We start from the raw sequence: 18,233 nt of genomic DNA, 5'->3' as shown, positions 1-18,233 counted from the left end.
GAAGGACCTTGCAGTCCTGCTGCTGGACAAGAAGTTAACCATGGGACAGCGATGTGCTCTTGTGGCCAAGAAGGCAAGTAGTCTGCTGGAGGGCATTAAGAAGAATGTAGCCAGCAGGTCAAGGGAGGTTCTCCTCCCCCTCTACTCTGCCTTGGTGAGACCACAGCTGGTTACAGTGTTCAGTTCTGGGCTCCCCCGTTCAAGAGGGGCAGGGATCTACTGGAGAGTGTCCAAGGCATGCTGTGAGGATGATGAAGGGACTGGAAGGCCTGTCTGGATGCTTTGCTGTGTAACCTGCCCTGGGTGACCCTGCTTTGGCAGGGGAGTTGGATTGGATGATCTGTGGAGGTCCTGTCCAACCCAACCCATTCTGTCATTGTATCATTATTCTCCTGCTTTTGCCCCTTGTGGACAGGTCTTTTCCAACCTGAGTGATTCTATGAGCAGCTTGGCAGAGGATGCAAATCCTCCCAAGACAGGACAGCTGTGATCTTTGTGCCTTTGACTGTTGATTTTTTTTTTTTTTTTAATTTTCCTTCTCTGATTTGTTAAGTACAGAACCATCTCTACATCAGAATAACAAATGATGGTTTGAATCCATCATCATTTTTCAGGCTTCTGGCACGCAGTTGTTGAAAATGATCATCAGTATTGTTCAGAGTGAAAGTCAGAGCTGCCTTCATGTTACTCATGTGCCCTTTGATGCAGAAGATGGTACATGAAAGTCTTTCATACAGGTGTTGGAAGTCAGTTGGGGCATAAATCCTATTAAAATGTCAGTTGATTGTGTTTGGCCTTTTAATGAAACTTCACTTCAGCACATCATGCTGTGGGGCAGGACTTCTGTGCGTTCAAGCAGGACCAGCTCAGGATTTAGTCTCTAGAAGATGCCTGCTTAATGCTGAGTTCATCCTGTGAGTGCCCAGAGAGACTTCTGGGAGCAAGCAGGAGTTCTGTGAAATGCTGCACTGCCACTGGGACACATTGGAGAAGGAAATGACACAGGGTGTGGAGCACACAGACAGAGGTGTGGAGCAAAGACAGAGGGTGTGGAGCACACAGACAGAGGTGTGGAGCACACAGACAGAGATGTGGAGCCCACAGAGGTGTGGAGCCCACAGAGGGTGTGGAGCACGCAGACAGAGGTGTGGAGCACACAGACAGAGGGTGTGGAGCACACACAGACACAGGTGTGGAGCACACACAGAGGGTGTGGAGCACACAGAGGGTGTGGAGCAAAGACAGAGGGTGTGGAGCACACAGACACAGGTGTGGAGCACACAGACACAGGTGTGGAGCACACAGACACAGGTGTGGAGCACACAGACAGAGGTGTGGAGCACACAGACACAGGTGTGGAGCACACAGACACAGGTGTGGAGCACACAGACAGAGGTGTGGAGCACACAGACACGGTGTGGAGCACACAGACACAGGTGTGGAGCACACAGACAGAGGTGTGGAGCACACAGACAGAGGTGTGGAGCACACAGACAGAGGTGTGGAGCACACAGACAGAGGTGTGGAGCACACAGACACGGTGTGGAGCACACAGACACAGGTGTGGAGCACAAAGAGGGTGTGGAGCACACACAGAGGGTGTGGAGCACACAGACACAGGTGTGGAGCACACAGACACAGGTGTGGAGCACACACAGGTGTGGAGCACACAGACACAGGGTGTGGAGTACACAGACACAGGTGTGGAGCACACAGACACAGGTGTGGAGCACACAGACACAGGGTGTGGAGCACACAGACACAGGGTGTGGAGCACACAGACACAGGTGTGGAGCACACAGACACAGGTGTGGAGCACACACAGAGGGTGTGGAGCACACAGACACAGGTGTGGAGCACACACAGAGGTGTGGAGCACACACAGAGGGTGTGGAGCACACAGACACAGGTGTGGAGCACACAGACACAGGTGTGGAGCACACACAGAGGTGTGGAGCACACAGACACGGGTGTGGAGCACACAGAGGTGTGGAGCACAGAGAGGTGTGGAGCACAGAGGTGTGGAGCACACACAGAGGGTGTGGAGCACACAGACACAGGTGTGGAGCACACAGACACAGGGTGTGGGGCACACAGACAGAAGGTCTCTCTAAAGCACACAGAGGGTCTGAAGCACACAGACACATGGTCTCAGGCTACACCCCTGTCACTTCAACCATAGAAGGCTGTTAAGTAGAGATCCTGCAATTTATTTGTTTTTATTTATTTTTTTAACCCAAGTAAAGTGAAGATACAAAGCCCACTAGCACCCATGGAAGTCTCCTCTCTTCAGATTCTTCTCCTTCTTTGCTCCTGGACAGCACTTCAGTAAGTAGTCCTTTCTTTTCTTGTGTGTGCTGTGCTAGTGGCAGTGTGGCTTTGAAAGCAAAGAGCTCTGCAGGATTGACTTGGCTAGGCATTGATTACAGCCTGAAGTTCATTCACCAAAATCACCTGCAAATTCTGCTTTCAAACCAATCTGCTTGGAAAGAGACCCTGATGGTCACAGTGCTCTCTAAAGCAAATAGGCAGCAATTGTTTGATACACAGAGGATGGGAGGCAGTTGTGGAGGGATTTGGAATCCACAGAGGATGGAGGCAGTCATTCTGTGATTCTGTGATTCCAAATGCCTCCATGACTGCCTCCATCCTCTGTGTATTAATCTTGTGGAATTCTGTGTAATCACAGGGAAACATTTGACTTCTTTCTACAGAGAAGGAGATACTCTGAGGTTCCTAGGAAGGAGGCAGTAAGGATCACAATGAAGTGAGGTTCTCTTAAAAAGGAGGAAAACAGCTGTGAAAAAGGCAAGGTTGTGTGAAGCAAGGTGAGCCAAAAAGGTCTCTTTTTGCTGCCTTCCTTTGTAAAGCAGAAGCAGATGATGTGAAATGGGTCCAAATGCAGCAGTCTCTTATAATCTTGCTGCACTCCACTTGCTGGAGAGGAGAGGATGAAAGTAGCAGGGGTTCAGGAAGAGAATGGAAAAGAGATGAATTCCTGAAAAGGGGTTGCTGGTCATCACAGTCAGAGGTGGATTGCAGCAGCAGCAATGAAACGACACCCAGCACTGTAGATTTTCACATCACAACCCAGTGGCAAGCTGAGGAGTTGTTTGAAGTGCTTTTGTGGGTTACTTTTTCCCCCTCTTCTGTTTCTGAAGAGTTCAAGATTTCAGTACTGCCTGCTCCACTCAATCTACCAAGAGTACCACCTGGAGGGTGCAGTGTCTTTTACATCCCAGTTCTCTTCTCAGTCCTACTTAGTCTTTACAGCCCCATCAAGAACCTTCTGTGTCAGGGGAGGATGAAAACAGTAAGTCACGGGGTGTTAGGGCTTGGAAGGGACCTCTGGAGATCTCCCAGTCCAACCCCCTGCCAGAGCAGGACCAGAGAATCCAGCACAGGTCACACAGGAACACATCCAGACAGGGCTGCAAAGGCTCCACAGAAGGAGACTCCACAACCTCTCTGGGCAGCCTGCTCCAGGGCTCTGGCACCCTCACAGTGCAGAAGTTCCTCCTCGTGTTGAGCTGGAACCTCCTGTGCTGCAGTTTCCATCCACTGCCCCTGGTCCTATCCCAGGGCACAACTGAGCAGAGCCTGTCCCTGTCCCTTCCTTCCTGACCCCCAGCCCTCAGCTATTGATAGACATTGATCAGATCCCTCTCAGCCTTCTCCTCTCCAGACTGAACACCCCCAGGGCTCTCAGCCTCTCCTCCCCAGGCAGTCTCCAGTCCCTTCAGCATCCTTGGAACCCTCTCTTGGACTCTCTCCAGCAGATCCCTGTCCCTCCTGAACTGGGGAGCCCAGACCTGGATGCAATATTCCAGGTGTGGCCTCAGCAGGGCAGAGCAGAGGGGGGGAGGAGAACCTCTCTGGCTCTGCTGGCCACACTCTTCTTAATGCACTCCAGGATCCCATTGGCCTTTTTGGCCACAAGGGCAAATTGCTCTCTTGTCCTAGGTGGAAAAAGAACCTTTTTTTGGTGACAAAAAACTACTCTCATAGTTTCCAGAATAGCACTTTCTCTGTTGCCAGCACCAGGAGTTCAATATAATTTCAACCGGACTGGGGAAAAAAAGGCTCAAGGAATCCCAAACAGTGCAAATTATTTTGTATCCACACTGCCTGCTTCAAAAGTTGGTTTGGATTTTTCTTTTCTCTCCCCTTTTTGGGGAGCAACCTTCCAGTTGTTCCACAGCTAGGTCAAGTACTAAATTCTTTCTGTAGATCCTGCTGTATTTAGCTCCTTTTAAAAAATAAAGTCCCCAGCAGAGCTTCTCAGGGCTGATGGAATGAAAGTCACAGCTACATTGGAATGAAAGTCATAGCTTCGTTTCCCATGGCTTGAGGAGTTTTTATGTTTTCTTTACTATCTGTTACACCAAATTTAGGGAATGATATGTAGGAAAATAGGTGATTTTCTTTGGTATTGAATTGCTTCTTGAATTACAACCTACATTTGTGATGGATACAAGCAGAGCTCTTTTATTCCACTGAATGTCAGGCTGCTGGGGCAGCTGAAGCAGTCACAACTGCCCCTCCTGGCTGCCCACTCTTGCCTCCACCTCACTTGATCTCATCATTCCAGAAAACTATTTCACCTTTTTCCTGTGGAGTTCTCCCACACATTGTCCTCATGGTGCTATCTGTGGCATGTCAGATGAAGAACAGCTTGCAGCAGGTCTGTAACACAGCTGACAGACAGAGTCTGCACACTGCTTGTCAGGGACAAGGAGGCAGCATTGGTACAGGGATAACAGGAGTCACAGAATGGGTTGGGTTGGAAAGGAACCTAAAGCTCATCCAGTTCCAACTCCCCTGCCATGGGCAGGGACACCTCCCACCAGCCCAGGTCGCTCAAGGCCTCATCCAGCCTGGCCCTCAACACCTCCAGGGAGGAAGCATCCACAGCCTCCCTGGGCAACTTGTGCCAGTGTCTCCCCACCATCTAAGGAATTTCTTCCTCATCTCCAGTTTCAATCTCCCTTCTTCCAGCTCAAAGCCATTGTCCCTCGTTCTGTCACTCCCAGCCCTTGTCAAAAGTCCCTCCCCAGCTTTCTTTCAGGCCCCTTTAGGTACTGGATGATAAGATAACAATGACTGGTAACAGGCTCCCAGGATGTTAGGGGTTGGAAGGGACCTCTGGAGATCTTCAAGTCCAGCCCTTCCTGCCAGAGCAGGGCCATTGGTAACATCTCACAGTTCTTTGTCCTGCTGCAGTCACTTGATCACATTGGAGATCAGTTTGGTACCATGTCTGTGGTGCAATTTCTGTTAAGGCTGCACACCACTCCCTTCTCCAGTGAAGCTGTTGGAAAGCACTCTTAAGAGTTTTCAGGAAGTCCTTAAGCTGTACCACACCCATGGCTACATTTGTCAGGACAATAGTTTATTAACAAAATGAAACCTGTGTTTCTTTCTAATATGTGTTTCATTCCTTTCTAGATAGAAAAGCTGCTTGCCACAGCTCATGGGCTGCAAGCAAATGAAAAAGCAATGCCACCACTTCTTCAGAAGACTGAGAAGCTCTTCTAGAAGCAGATCATGTTGTGGGGGTGAATGGAGGGGTACAGACAAATCACACTCCTCTGGTTGGAGAGGTCTGAAGATGCAAGAGCCAAGGCATAGCTTACAGTAGCCCTAAAGCTTCTTTAAGCTGTGCTTGGCAAACCATTGTCTCTGCAGTGGAAGGGATCATTGTAGTGGATTTAAAGCATGTTTACTTCACACCGTCTTTTCTGCACTGCCTTAGGCATGCTGTTGTTACAACCAAGGATCTGACTTCTTCAGGATCATGCTTCAATAAACGATGTTCAAAATGTCACCTTCTCATGTCTTGTGAATTGTCTGAGTCACCTGCAGTCCAGGGGTGTGGTAGCACAGTGGTGCAGGTCAGAAAGGTGAAAACCAAGATGGCAAACATCAGAGATTCACAGTTGCTTTTCTGTTATTCATTAGGTATCTAACATTTTTTGTGCTCCTGTTGGCTTAGAAGCTCTGTCCTGGATTTGCATTCTACTCTGCTAGGTGCTCCACAGAGTCTGCTCACACTCATTACAACTCCATGCAGCTACCATGCTCTGGGGTAAATACTGAGAGCAATACCACAGCATTGCCATAGTGGTGTCCCTGTGTCCTGGTGCTGTATCCTGATAGGCTTTTAAATATGGCTGTGCTGACCTACAGCATTGGGGGCTCTGTTATGCAATGAGTTACTTGATCTGGATTTTGTGACTTGGAGAAGGACCTGGGGGTGTTGGTTGGCAGGCACTGACCATGAGCCAGCAGTGCCCAGGGGGCCAAGAAGGCCAAAGGCATCCTGGCTGGCATCAGAAGCAGGGAGGGCAGCAGGGCCAGGAGGTGCCCATCCCCCTGTGCTCAGCACTGGGGAGGCCACACCTCGAGTGCTGTGCTCAGCTCTGGGCCCTCCCTGCAGGAAGGACATTGAGGGGCTGGAGCCTGTCCAGAGCAGGGCAAGGAGGCTGGAGAAGGGCCTGGAGCCCCTGGGCTAGAGGAGGGGCTGAGGGAGCTGGGGGTGTTGAGGCTGGAGAAGAGGAGGCTGAGGGAGACCTCATTGCTCTCTGCAGCTCCCTGAAGGGAGGTTGGGGTGAGGAGGGCACAGCCTCTGCTCCTTGGTGGCAAGGGACAGGAGCAGAGGCAATGGTTCCCAGCTGCCCAGGGGAGGCTCAGGCTGGATCTCAGGAAGTATTTCTGCCCTGGAAGGACTCTCAGGTATTGGAATGGTCTGCCCAGGGCAGTGCTGGAGTCACCATTCTGGAGGTGTTTAAGCAGTGTGTGGATGCAGAGCTTAGGGACATGCTTTAGGATTGACCCTAAACTGGGTCAAGGGTTGGACTGGATGAGCTTGGGAGGTCTCTTCCAACCTGATGTTTTCTGTGATTAAAAATCAATGAAACTAAAAAAAAGTGTGTGCCAGCAGTTTCCCAGAGGAAATCACTTTCTCAGGATGTCTGTAACTTGATTTGCCAGGCTTTTTTTCCAGGTGAAGATGAAATGAGTGATGGAGCATATGAGGCTATGTCAGGAAGTGATTGTGTCCCTGTACTGGGCACTGGGGAGGCTGCACCTCCAATACTGGGTTCAGTCTGGGGCCTCTCACTACAAGGACATTGAGGGTGGAGCATGTCCAGAGAAGGGCAGCAAAGCTAGTGAGAGCAAAACAGGGCTGGGGAGGAGCAGCTGAGAGAGACCTGGGGTTAGTTAGTGTGGAGAATAGGAGAGTGAGGAGAGACCTCATTGCTGTCTACAGCTCCCTGAAAGGAGGTTGCAGTGAGGCTGGTGTTGGCCTCTTCTCCCTAGTAACTAGCAACAAGACAAGAGGTAATGGCTTCAAACTGTGCCAGGGGAGGTTTAGGTTGGATATTAGAAGAATTTCTTTGCTTCAAGAGTGGTCATGGATTGGAACAGGCTGCCCAGGGAGATGGTGGAGTTACCATCCCTGGAGATGTTCAAAAAATGAGTCAGTGTGGCACTTCAGGACGTGGTCTAGTGGTCAGGGGGTGGTGGGTAGAAGGTTGGGCTTGATGATCTTAGAGGTCTTTTCCAACCTCAATGATTGTATGATTGAACATCCTGCCTATTCAGATGCCTATAGCTTCCAGCTCAAAGGTTTAGACAATTTAACCTAAGACTTGGTGTGGTACTTAGGACTGGTTGAGCACTGTTGACTTCAGGTTTCTCTAGATGCTGGCCAAGCACCCTGCTGGGAGGACTTGCAGACCTCTGAACATATGTTTGGTGTCTTCTTTTTAATGGGTAACAGTGAAGCAATAAATACTCAGAAGTGGAGATAATTCTGCACAAATCCCTGCTGCAGCTCCTGTGCCAAGGAGAGCTCAGCCAGCAGCTGAACTTCCTTACCTCTGAGGCAGATGTTTGGAGATGCTGCAAAGCTGCCACTGACAGCTGTTTTCTCCAGTGTCTGACTGGAAGTGCTCTTGGTGTGTGCCTTGCCAGAAAGAGCAGAGGAGCCAGATGAAGGCAGAATTGAGAGCTGAGGCATTTTATTGACATGGGGAGACTCACATCTTTCATTGTTGGTTGTGTCTTCATCCCTCACACAGCATTGCCTGTGTCACCTCCATGTCAAGGTGCCCTCACGGAATAGGACATCCAGGGACCACATTAGATCAAGGAAATGAGAGTCCCAAATCCCTGGGATTGAAGAGGAGTGTAACATAGAGCTGAAGGTACCCCTCCTTTGCATTCCTACCAGCTTCTGGACCAGACAGGGCTCCTCAGCCCTTTCTCTTCCTGTCAGGGGCCTGTCCCTTCTTCTTCCTCCTTCTCCCTCCTGCCATTGGCATCCAACCCAAACTTTCCCTCTGTGGCTCTGCTTCCTGCAGGATGGTGCTACCTGTGCTCACCTCCCCCAGGCATGGCAGTGCCAGGAGTCCACAAAAGTTAAAGCATGTCAAGGAGCCTGTGCTAGAGGAGATGGGGCTGACCCAGGTACCAGACATGCTGCAGTGGGTGTTAGACCTGGCCTCTGTCCTTCCTCCTGCATCCCAGGTGCCTCACAGACTACCCCTAGGATTTGGAAGCCCGGGTCAGATTAGAGCATGGCACCAGAGGACCTGGAAGGGAAGCAAAGCTCCCTTTCCACCGTGTACCCTTGGTGAGGAGCAGACTGGCAGTGCTGTCACCTCTCCTAGCAGGGCTCAGAGAAGGAGGCAGTGGTGTCAGTGTCTGCAGTCAGCATCCCTGCATAGCAGGCAAGGATGGGTGCTGATGGCTATGGGCAGTCACAGCCTAGGAGCTTCCTGCCCATTCTGGGCCAGTAACTCTAAAAGCTGTTCAGATTTTCAGGCCAAACCATGTGCAGGAGCTGACCCTGGCACTGTGACCTGCTGGGCAGTAGCATAGCAAAGCATTTGCTTCTTGCTTTATCAGTAAGGGGGCTTGGGGCCATGTCAGGTGGGGCTGTGCACTAACCTGGCTGTGCCTTCCTTCCACAGGGAATGATCTCTTTCTGGTTGCAGTCCATGAGCTGGGACATGCCCTGGGGCTGGAACACTCCAATGATCCCAGTGCTATCATGGCTCCTTTCTACCAGTACATGGAGACACACAACTTCAAACTGCCCCAGGATGACCTCCAAGGAATTCAGAAAATCTATGGTGAGCAACACTCTGCACTGTTTGCACTGAGCTCAAGTCTAGTGATGAGTGTTTGACAGCCACAGACAGGTAGTCCCCAGAATGCTTGCAGCTGCTGGACTGGAATTCCTGCTATATGGGGAACCAAGGATCGGGCAACTGTCCCAGTGGCAGTATCTTTACACACATTAGGATAACCAAAGCTCTGTGATCCCACTGCTGCTCCTTCCCTCACTGTGTCCCCAGTATCAAGGAGCACTAGAAAAGGGAAAATGAGCTGTACTCAAGGTTTGTCCATCAGGAAAAGCCAGTGCAAGTAATGGGGAAGAATGCAAGGAACTTGGATCATCAAGGAAAGGTAAAATGTGGTTTTGCACTCATGCACCCATTTTCGTGTCTCCAGGTAGGAAAAAACAATCTGCTTAGGGAACACTTGACTGCTTTGGATCTCCAAGTGATACAGGCTGAAGGAAAGAGAGAAAAGGAGGCAGAGGGATTAAAGGGTTATGGGAGAAACCCAAGGGGCTGCTGATGTAGCACTTTGTGATGGGATCATGGGTACCAGGGTATGAGGACAGGGACTTCCAGGGAATTACTCTCTGGAGGAGACCCTGGGAGAGGAGGGAAATGCATGTTTCAGGAGTCACAGTCAAGGGGAGGCTGAGCTTGGAGGTGCTGATAGATACAACCTGTGGCAGCCAGTGGCCAACAGGTTTTATCCAGCATCCTTTCATTCTTTGAGGAAAGTACAGGCTTGACAGAGAGGTGAAGTGTGGCACACAGTGAAGCTACTGAAGTGTAGCACACAGCAACTATGCCATGTGGCTGTGCAGTGTTTGCAAGCTGCTTGACTGGAGTCAGGTACTAGCTCTCAGTGCCAGCAGAGCAGATAGATGAATTAGAACTGGAAGAGCCCTTGAAAGATGGTTGTCAGTGGGAGAGCTGAGCTGGTGTTCCAGAGGGATTGCTGCTGGGATCAGACCTGGTACCAGGCAACATTTGCATCAGTCACCTGCCAGTGAATTTTAAATGACTGCTAACAGATTTTGTGCCAAGACCTGTAAGACTTTGAAGTAGTACAGCAAACCTTTAAGAGGTCTGAGCTGTCAGCCAAGTGTTTGAGTCTGATTTTTAATTTTTTATTTTCTTGATTTTTTGTGTGTGTGTGTGTGTGTGACTGGAATGAGATTCATTTGTTCTAATGTGGATGCCTAAAGAAGAGAAATCTCTTTCTGGGCTACTTTAAATGACTCCTGCCTGGGCAATGGGAAAACACCAGGTATTGGTAGAGTATAATCCATCCTCAGTGCAAGGCAGATGTCCAAGTGTGGTTCAACATTAAAAATGAGATGGCTTGAAGTACACCCAAGGGGAATTGGCTCTTCCCACCCAGTGCAGCTGAAGATTTCTCTTAATTGTGCATTCCCAGGACGAAGTTGCATGGCAGTTGTCCTCTGACACAATTTAACTGCCCATACTTTATCAAGGTGTATATTCATGTGACATATATTCAGGATGAGAGAGCCTCTGGATGGTTTTCAAATGCAGTGCTGGGATAGTAAGTATTAAACATTCATTAGCTAATAAACCTAACTTGTGAAGGCTGCTAAAATGTCATTACGCTGATTCTGGTTTGAAATGTTGATTTAGTTCCTGCAAACTCTGAATAATCAGAAAGGGCTGTTGCTGACAGTGAAAGTGCAATCAGGACAAAATTAGTGATTTCTCTGTTTTCAGAGAGCTCTTTGGAAAGGGAGCAAATCAGGAACTGACAGCCATGATGTTAGGAACAAGCTCTGCACCAGGAGGGTGGTGGAACAGTGGAACAGGTTGCCCAGGGAGGTGGTTGATGCCTCATCCCTGGAGATGTTCAAGGTGAGGCTGGACAGGGCTCTGGGCAACCTGATCCAGTGGAGGATGTCCCTGCTGAGTGCAGGGGGTTGAACTGGATGAGCTTTGGAGATCCCTTCCAGCCCAGAGCACTCTGTGATTCTATGACAGTGGCTGAGCTGGAGACCAGCGCTCCCACAGCACAGCTTGGATTGGGACCCACTGCCCAGGGGCTCTGAAATGGGGCTCCTGGGCCCATGGCTGTGGCTGGATGTCCTGGGTGATGCTAGTCAGGGCCATTGAGCCCTGTGAGTATCTGCAGGGCTCTAACAATTTGTGAGAGCACTTCACAGCATCTTGTACCTCGCTGTGCCAGAGCAGAGAGCTCACTGCCCTACTGCCTACAGCTTGTCAGGAGCACCACTTGCTTTTCACTTATACACTGACATCAACCTTTAGCCACTGGCTGTGTTCAGATTCTACACATGCAAGGTAATGTGCTTCAAGTTTTAACTCCACTGGAAAGCAAGCAGTGTGAATAAATTAATTCCTAGTGCTGGTAGTCATTAGCAGTTTGTTTACTGTTGTGAATCACACAAAGCTCTTCTCTAAGGCCTTTCAACTGCAGTGGCTTGGGGATGGTGTTGGTGGAGGAGAAATGGCTTCTGCAAGAGGAGCTTTGATTCCCCAGGTAGAGCTTTTGGCTCTTAGCACAGAGTTGCAATTCAAATACTAAGGTTTAGTTTAAAATCAGGTTTTACTCTGGGGTGGGAAATGAAGATTCTGTTTCTCCCTAGAGCTGGAGCTAGGAGGACAGACACTTTCATCTGAGCTTCTACCATCTGAGAGGGGACTGCTGAAATATCCTTTCTGCAGCTTGAGCAGGCACATTCAACTAGTGTGTTTTTGTTCCCACAGTGCTGATCTGCTTTGTTGTGCCTTTGGAATGCCAAAAGGCCATCTGCCAGAGCACCTGTCCACAACCCAAACCCCCTTGCTGCGTGGCCATCCTCAGCAGTGCTCAACATGAATTGTTTAGGAGCCTGTGGAAAAGCAGTGCCAGAGCCAGAGGCATTGCCTTGCCTGTAGCACCCTTTTTAAAAACCAAACTCAAATTAAAACCTCCAAATTTTCTTTGTGCTGAAGCTGCTAGAACAAAGAACAGAAGCTCTGCCAAAGCTAAAGTCCCATTTTTGTCTTCCTCAGAGAAAGATGCAGTTCAGCTGTGTTTTGATGTTGTATCTGTGTTTATCCATCAGAACAGAAGATGTTTACATCTGCCTTTGAGATTTTTTCTGCTGTATCTGTTTCTAAGCTCACCTAAAGGCACAGCAGATGATGTGAACTCGTTTGTGCTTCGTGCTGGTCAGTGTAAGGTCAATGTTTGAAATGGTTATTTCCACAAGAGCATGGAAAGGTCAGCAGCTCACTGAGCCTGATGGAGTAGCCTCTACAGGTCAGCAGCACTTCCACCTTCTGCCAAGTGCTGCTTGGAACATCTTCCTTGCCCAGCTGAGGGAGATACCCTGCCTGTTCTTTACATGTCTTTTCCAGAGGGATGTCTCCCACTGTGTACCCATGCCACAAGTGAAATGCCCAGGAGGGAATTAAACTGGCAATGAGTCTATGGTGTAGATCCCCTGGATATCCTGTTGCCTGCCTCTTCTAATTTTGCTGGTGTTGAAGTCAGGCCTGCATGCAGGTGGGCAGAGGAAACAGCCATGGCCTCTTCACATGGCCTGAGCTGATCATCCTTCAGCACTGGTTCTCCTGTTCTTCACATCAGTAGGCTGTGAAGCAGCCTCTCCTGTTAGTGACTCCTGACACTGCCTGGGGAACAGAGGGGTTGACATGATGTGTATGAAAAACTCATGTCCACATGGAGGCTTGGAGCTGGTAAACCAGGCCATGACCTTCAAGACTCTTCCAAAGCCTCAGGTCCCAAAGGACAGGTCTCCTCAGTCAGAGGTAGACCAAATCATTAAGCCTGGAGACAACCTGAAGGATCTGGCTGTCCCAAACCTCCCTGAGGCCATGTCAAGCTCACACATCTTTTCTGCAGCTCAGTCAGTGTACAAGCTGCATCTCATCAGGGCTGAGGTGCAGGATGGTCATGAAACCATGGCCAAGACACCACCAGCTCTGACATCCAGGAGCAGCAGGACACAATGTCCATGGAGCACCTCCTGCCAGCCTTGTTAGCTCTCTGCAGCAAGCACAGCTTTCATAACCTCCCTCACCTTTTCCCAAGGGCAGCCTCAGAGCAGTCTCAGATCCTGGTAACCTGCAGGTATGAGATGGCTTGTGGTGAAACAGCAGAAAGACCTGGTGCAGAATGCTCCATGTGGTGACACTGCATTGGGAATGGGACCATCAGAGCAAGCTCTGCTGCCATGCAGGGCCTGGAAACTTTAGGCCTAGAAACTGTTTCCTGATGATGTCCTGCTGAAGGTGGGAAGAGAGCAGAACGACATGCCCACAGCAGCCCTGAAGCTGCACATACATGTGTGAGAGTAGAGATCTGGTGCAGAAGCTGAGGAGAAGCTCACCTCTCTTGGGCACTTTCTCAGCTGGTGAAGAACACTGCTTTAGGTTACAGCTGGGCATGAAATACTTCTCTCATCCTACAGATCTTGCTGAGTATAAGAAAAATGTTCTATTTTGCAGAGGAGCAGATGTCAGCATTCTTAAAAGGGACCTGGGCTGCAGCTGGAACATCTTGCAGAGCTCCAGAATCTTACCATTTGCCTGCCTAAGCCTGGCAATTTTAGCTCCCAGTTTTCTTGCACTCAAAGCAGAGGAGGCAGCTGCAGGATGAACTGCCTCATTGCAGAGCCCAGGAGAGCATTGCCTTTGGCTTAGAGCAAGGATTTCAGCCATGCACTCTTTGTTTTCCAGGTGAATGCACTATCATCTGGGTGGCAGTTGGTGGTTGGTCAGAGGAAAACGTTTATGCCAGAAGGGCTCAAGGAACACTTTCCACCACTCAGTCATGATCCTGAGGGCCTCATCTGCCCAAAGTGCTGGGCTCACTGGGTGCCAGGGCTTGTTCTGCAAACTGTAGGGCACTGTGGCAAGGATACCCAAACTAACTGAAACAGCTGATCACTGCTGAAGTCTAACCCCAGAAGCAAAAGCTCCTCTGTGGACATGTTTAGCAAGTGAGCAAGGGAAATGAGTCTTTCCTGAGCTCTGAGCTGTGTGGATTGACTGTCTCTTGTCCCTGAGATAGCTTGTGGGCAGCTGGCAGGGACCCCTCTGCACTGCCCTGGAGCCTGCAGAGCAGACAGGTGGGTTTCTCTCACTTCCTTTGTCTCATAGGTGTTAATGTGAAACCTGGACAGCTGGTACAGTCCCACAGACCTGCAGGCAGCTCAGCTTCTTCCAAGCAAAACACTCCTCTATGCTACTCCAAAGTATAAGCAGATGCCTCTAGTCTGGATGATCCTTTTATTGTGGAAGGAAGTAGTTAAGAGTCGTTAAAAGAACTGAGGAAGATAAAGAGAAGCCTTAGTTTGCAGGTAGATCATTGTCTCCCCTGATCTGAACCTAAGGGCATCCTCTGCACTGGCAGGCTTGGAGTCAGCATTGCTGACTGTGATGGATGCTGAGCCTCCAGGCAGGCATTGTGCAGTTGAGGGAACACTCTGTCAATAGCCAGGAGGACAGCACAATTCTATTTTGTCCTCAACTATCGACACAGTGGCTCCTAAATGCCTCCTCTCTCTGTGTTATCTTCACAGGTCACCTTGGTATTCAGATGGTCTGCGACAGAGGAAGCATGAAGGGAGGAGGCTAAGTGCCAGTGGCGGAAGTCACACTCTGAAGGTGATCTGCTGTGCCCCAAAAGCTTTCTGACATTCTTTGCCTTGGTTGTGATAGAGAGAAGAAACTCTTCTTCTCCACTGTAAAGTCCCAGCAAGCTGCTTCCCTCCAGAACTTAGAGTTTTCAGCTCCAGGAGGTTTCTTACCTGCTTCCCATGTGGAAGTGGCTGCAGGTTCCACCCGGGGGCGGGTTTGGCTCCAGTGCTGGGCTCACACACAGCACCTAGGTGACCAGGTTCAGGATGGGTTGCAGAGCCCTGCAATAGCCTCTCTCACTTTTTCCCTCGATGAGATTTGCTCTGACTGATTTTCTGAAGTCTTTGCATAGAGGCTGTGATCTGTGTCCAGCACTGCCTGGCTGGTTGTGTCAGTGCTGGCTGTACTCAGGTCTTGTAGCAAACACCAAGGTGCCAGCATCTCGAGCAGCTCTTTGTTCCCACAGTCAGCTCTGCTTCTGCTAAACCTGTTCTAGCCTGCCTCTAGCAATCTGTTTTGGAGACACATGACTGTGATGACATTCTGGAAATAGGAATGGCTGGCAAACTATCCAGGGTCTGTTCATTCTGCTTTCGTGCCAGGTTGTGCTCTGAAATGGCTCAGGTCTTAACAGGCAGCATCTTTCTTCAGCAGTGACCAGGCTGTGCTTCTGCTTCCCCTCCCTCTAACTGGAGATCAGGCTCTGCCTGGCTGGCACTTGGACCCCAGGATTTTTGTCTTGTACCTGTGTTCCTCTGCTCTTTGCATGTGCATAGCTGTAGAGTTACCTTCCACCTTTAGCTGCAAGTCTACTCTCTCTCAGTGACCAAGAGAAGGCAGCAATTAGAAATGCAATCTGTGTAACCACAAGAGGAAAAAAGACTTCAATCAGGATAAATCAGAAGGCTGAGAATGTATCCAAACAAGAAGTGAAAGATGGAGGGGAAAATTCATGGCTGGCAGGAAAAGACAGGAAGAAAAATGCTTTAAGTGAAATGACAGAGTCTGCATCCAAGTAAATTTCAGTATCACCTGCAGAAGGTGTTGGAAGCCCTGTCAGTGAAGGGTGCCTCCTTCACAGCAAGAAGCCAGTTCCAGTGTGGGTTCTGCAAGCAGTGAACACAGGTGGGGGCCCAGCTTCCTTTGCTGCTTCTGACTTTGTGCTGCTCCAGCAGATGTTTCAGTGAATGCAAACCTCTGCTTCCTCTGAATCACTGCTGGTTTGCACCCTCCTGACTGCAGTCTGTGCCACTGCTTCTGCCTCCTAAGTTCACTGCATTCTGTTCCAGTGGCACTTCAGGGCTAATTAAAACATCTACATTGGTCTCCTGGCTTGCAGGTGTTAATTCAACTTTCCTCTTCTTCATAGAAGACTTTGGGCACTTAAATATGTGAGTTGATCATGTCCTGCAGCTGTGTGAGTGCCCCTGACTTCTCTGTGTGGGGAATTGTCATGTCCTCATCTTACTGCTCATGGTCATCTCTATCAAACTCTGTTCTTGCTCTCTTCTCTCAGAGTGGGCAGCCTGTGCCTTGTTATTTCTGAAAATCCAGAACTGCTGTTGGTTTGAGTAGCTCTGTCTCTTTGCTGTGTCTGAGAAGCAGAACCCCTCTGAGGTGGCAGTCACTCCCTTTCCCACTGTTCTTCCAGCATGCATCCCACCCAGTGACTTGTTGGGTCCTTACCAGCCCATCCCTCTGACAGCAGCTGTGCTCCCTGCATTGCATATTGCTGCAGCTCTCACCCTCTTTGGAGGCAGCAGCAGCACTCCTTGGAGTCCTTACAATCAAATCCACAATGGTGTGAATCTGCTGCTACTTGCCTCTCACAACACAGGGCTCTGAGCTGTGCTGGAGCTGGGGCCTGTCTTCTGTCTGAGGAAACTGCTCCACTGTGCCAGTTAAACTGGCAGCCAGAGAGGCTTTGGCCTGATGGAGAGGGTCCAGAGAAGGGCCAGGAAAATGCTCAGGGGGTTGGAGCACCTCTGCTGTGAGGACAGACTGAGGGAGCTGGGGGTGTTCAGCCTGGAGAAGAGAAGGCTCCAGGGAGACCTTAGAGCAGCTTCCAGTACCTGAAGGGGCTACAAGAAGGCTGCAGAGGGACTGCTCCCAAAGCCCTGCAGGGACAGGACCAGGGGCAATGGCTTCAAACTAGAGCAGAGCAGATTGAGATTGGATGTGAGGAACAAGTTCTGCACCAGAAGGGTGGTGGAACACTGCAACAGGTTGCCCAGGGAGGTGGTTGAGGCCCCATCCCTGGAGATCTTCAAGGTGAGGCTGGACAGGGCTCTGGGCAATCTGATCCAGTGGAGGATGTCCCTGCTGAGTGCAGGGGGTTGAACTGGATGAGCTTTGCAGGTCCCTTCCAACCCAAACCATTCTATGGTTCTATGATTGCATAATTTTCTGATCCATAAATACAAGAAGGTTGCAGTGAGGTGGGGGTTGGGCTCTTCTCCCTAGTATCAGCTGGTAGAATGAGAGGAAATGGTCTGAAATTGTGCCAGGGGAGGGTTTGGTTGGAGATTAGAAAAAATTTCTTTGGTGCAAGAGTGGTCAGGGATTAGAACAGGCTGCTCAGGGAGGTGGTGAAGTCCCCATCCCTGTAGGTGTTCAAGAAATGTATGGCCATGGCACCTGGGGACATGGTACAGTGGCCATGGTGGGGTTGGGCTCACATCTTTCTTACAAGGAGAGACTGAGGGAGCTGAGGGCTCTGTAGCTTGGAGGTGTCTAAGGCCAGGCTGGATGAGGCTCTAGACAGCCTGATCTAGTGTGAGGTGTCCCTGCCCATGGCGGGGGGTTGGAACTGGATGATCCTTGTGGTCCCTTCCAACCCTGACTGATTCTATGATTCTGTTCTGTGATTCTGTGTTCCACTGCCTTCACCATTTTTGTGGCTCTGTGCTGGACTCTCTCAAGCAGTTCCCTGAGGTCCTTCCTGAACTGAGGGGCCCAGAACTGAACACAATATTCCAGATGTGGCCTCAGCAGGGCAGAGTAGAGGGCGAGGAGAACCTCTCTGACCTACTGACCACAGCCCTTCTAATCCACCCCAGGATGCCCGTGGCCTTCTTGACCACCAGAGCACATTGCTGGCTCATGGTCATCCTCCCATCCACCAGGACCCCCAGGGCCTTTTCCCCTTCCCTGCTCTCCATCAGGTCATTCCCCAACCCATCCTGCTCCATGGGGTTGTTCTTTCCCAGGTGCAGGACTCTCCCCTTGCCCTTGTTGAACTTCATTCCATTTCTCCTTGCCCAGCTCTCAGCCTCTCTCAGTCTGGCTGAATGGCAGCACAACCCTGCTCTGTCAGCCACTCCACCCAGTTTGGTGCCAGCAGCAAACTTGCTGGCAGTGCCCTCTGTGCCCTCATCCAGGTGGTTGATGAATATATTGAACAGCTCTGGTCCCAGTACTGACCCCTGAGGGACCCCACTAGTACAGGCCTCCAACTAGACTCTGTCCCATTGACCACAA

At 50.2% G+C, this 18,233-nt stretch overlaps 1 protein-coding gene across 1 annotated transcript in view; it reads left to right on the top strand.

The window, feature by feature from the left end:
• Positions 1–18,233, top strand: part of MMP24 (matrix metallopeptidase 24) — a 56,148-nt gene that overhangs the window by 22,483 nt on the left and 15,432 nt on the right. The window contains exon 5 of the mRNA XM_054392134.1: positions 8,982–9,143. Within this exon, the coding sequence (XP_054248109.1) occupies positions 8,982–9,143 (162 nt within the window). The remainder of the gene's footprint in view (positions 1–8,981; positions 9,144–18,233) is intronic.

Source organism: Indicator indicator, chromosome 24 (genome assembly GCF_027791375.1).
Source record: "Indicator indicator isolate 239-I01 chromosome 24, UM_Iind_1.1, whole genome shotgun sequence".
Lineage (NCBI taxonomy): Eukaryota > Metazoa > Chordata > Aves > Piciformes > Indicatoridae > Indicator > Indicator indicator.
This window is presented reverse-complemented; position numbering and strand designations above follow the sequence as displayed.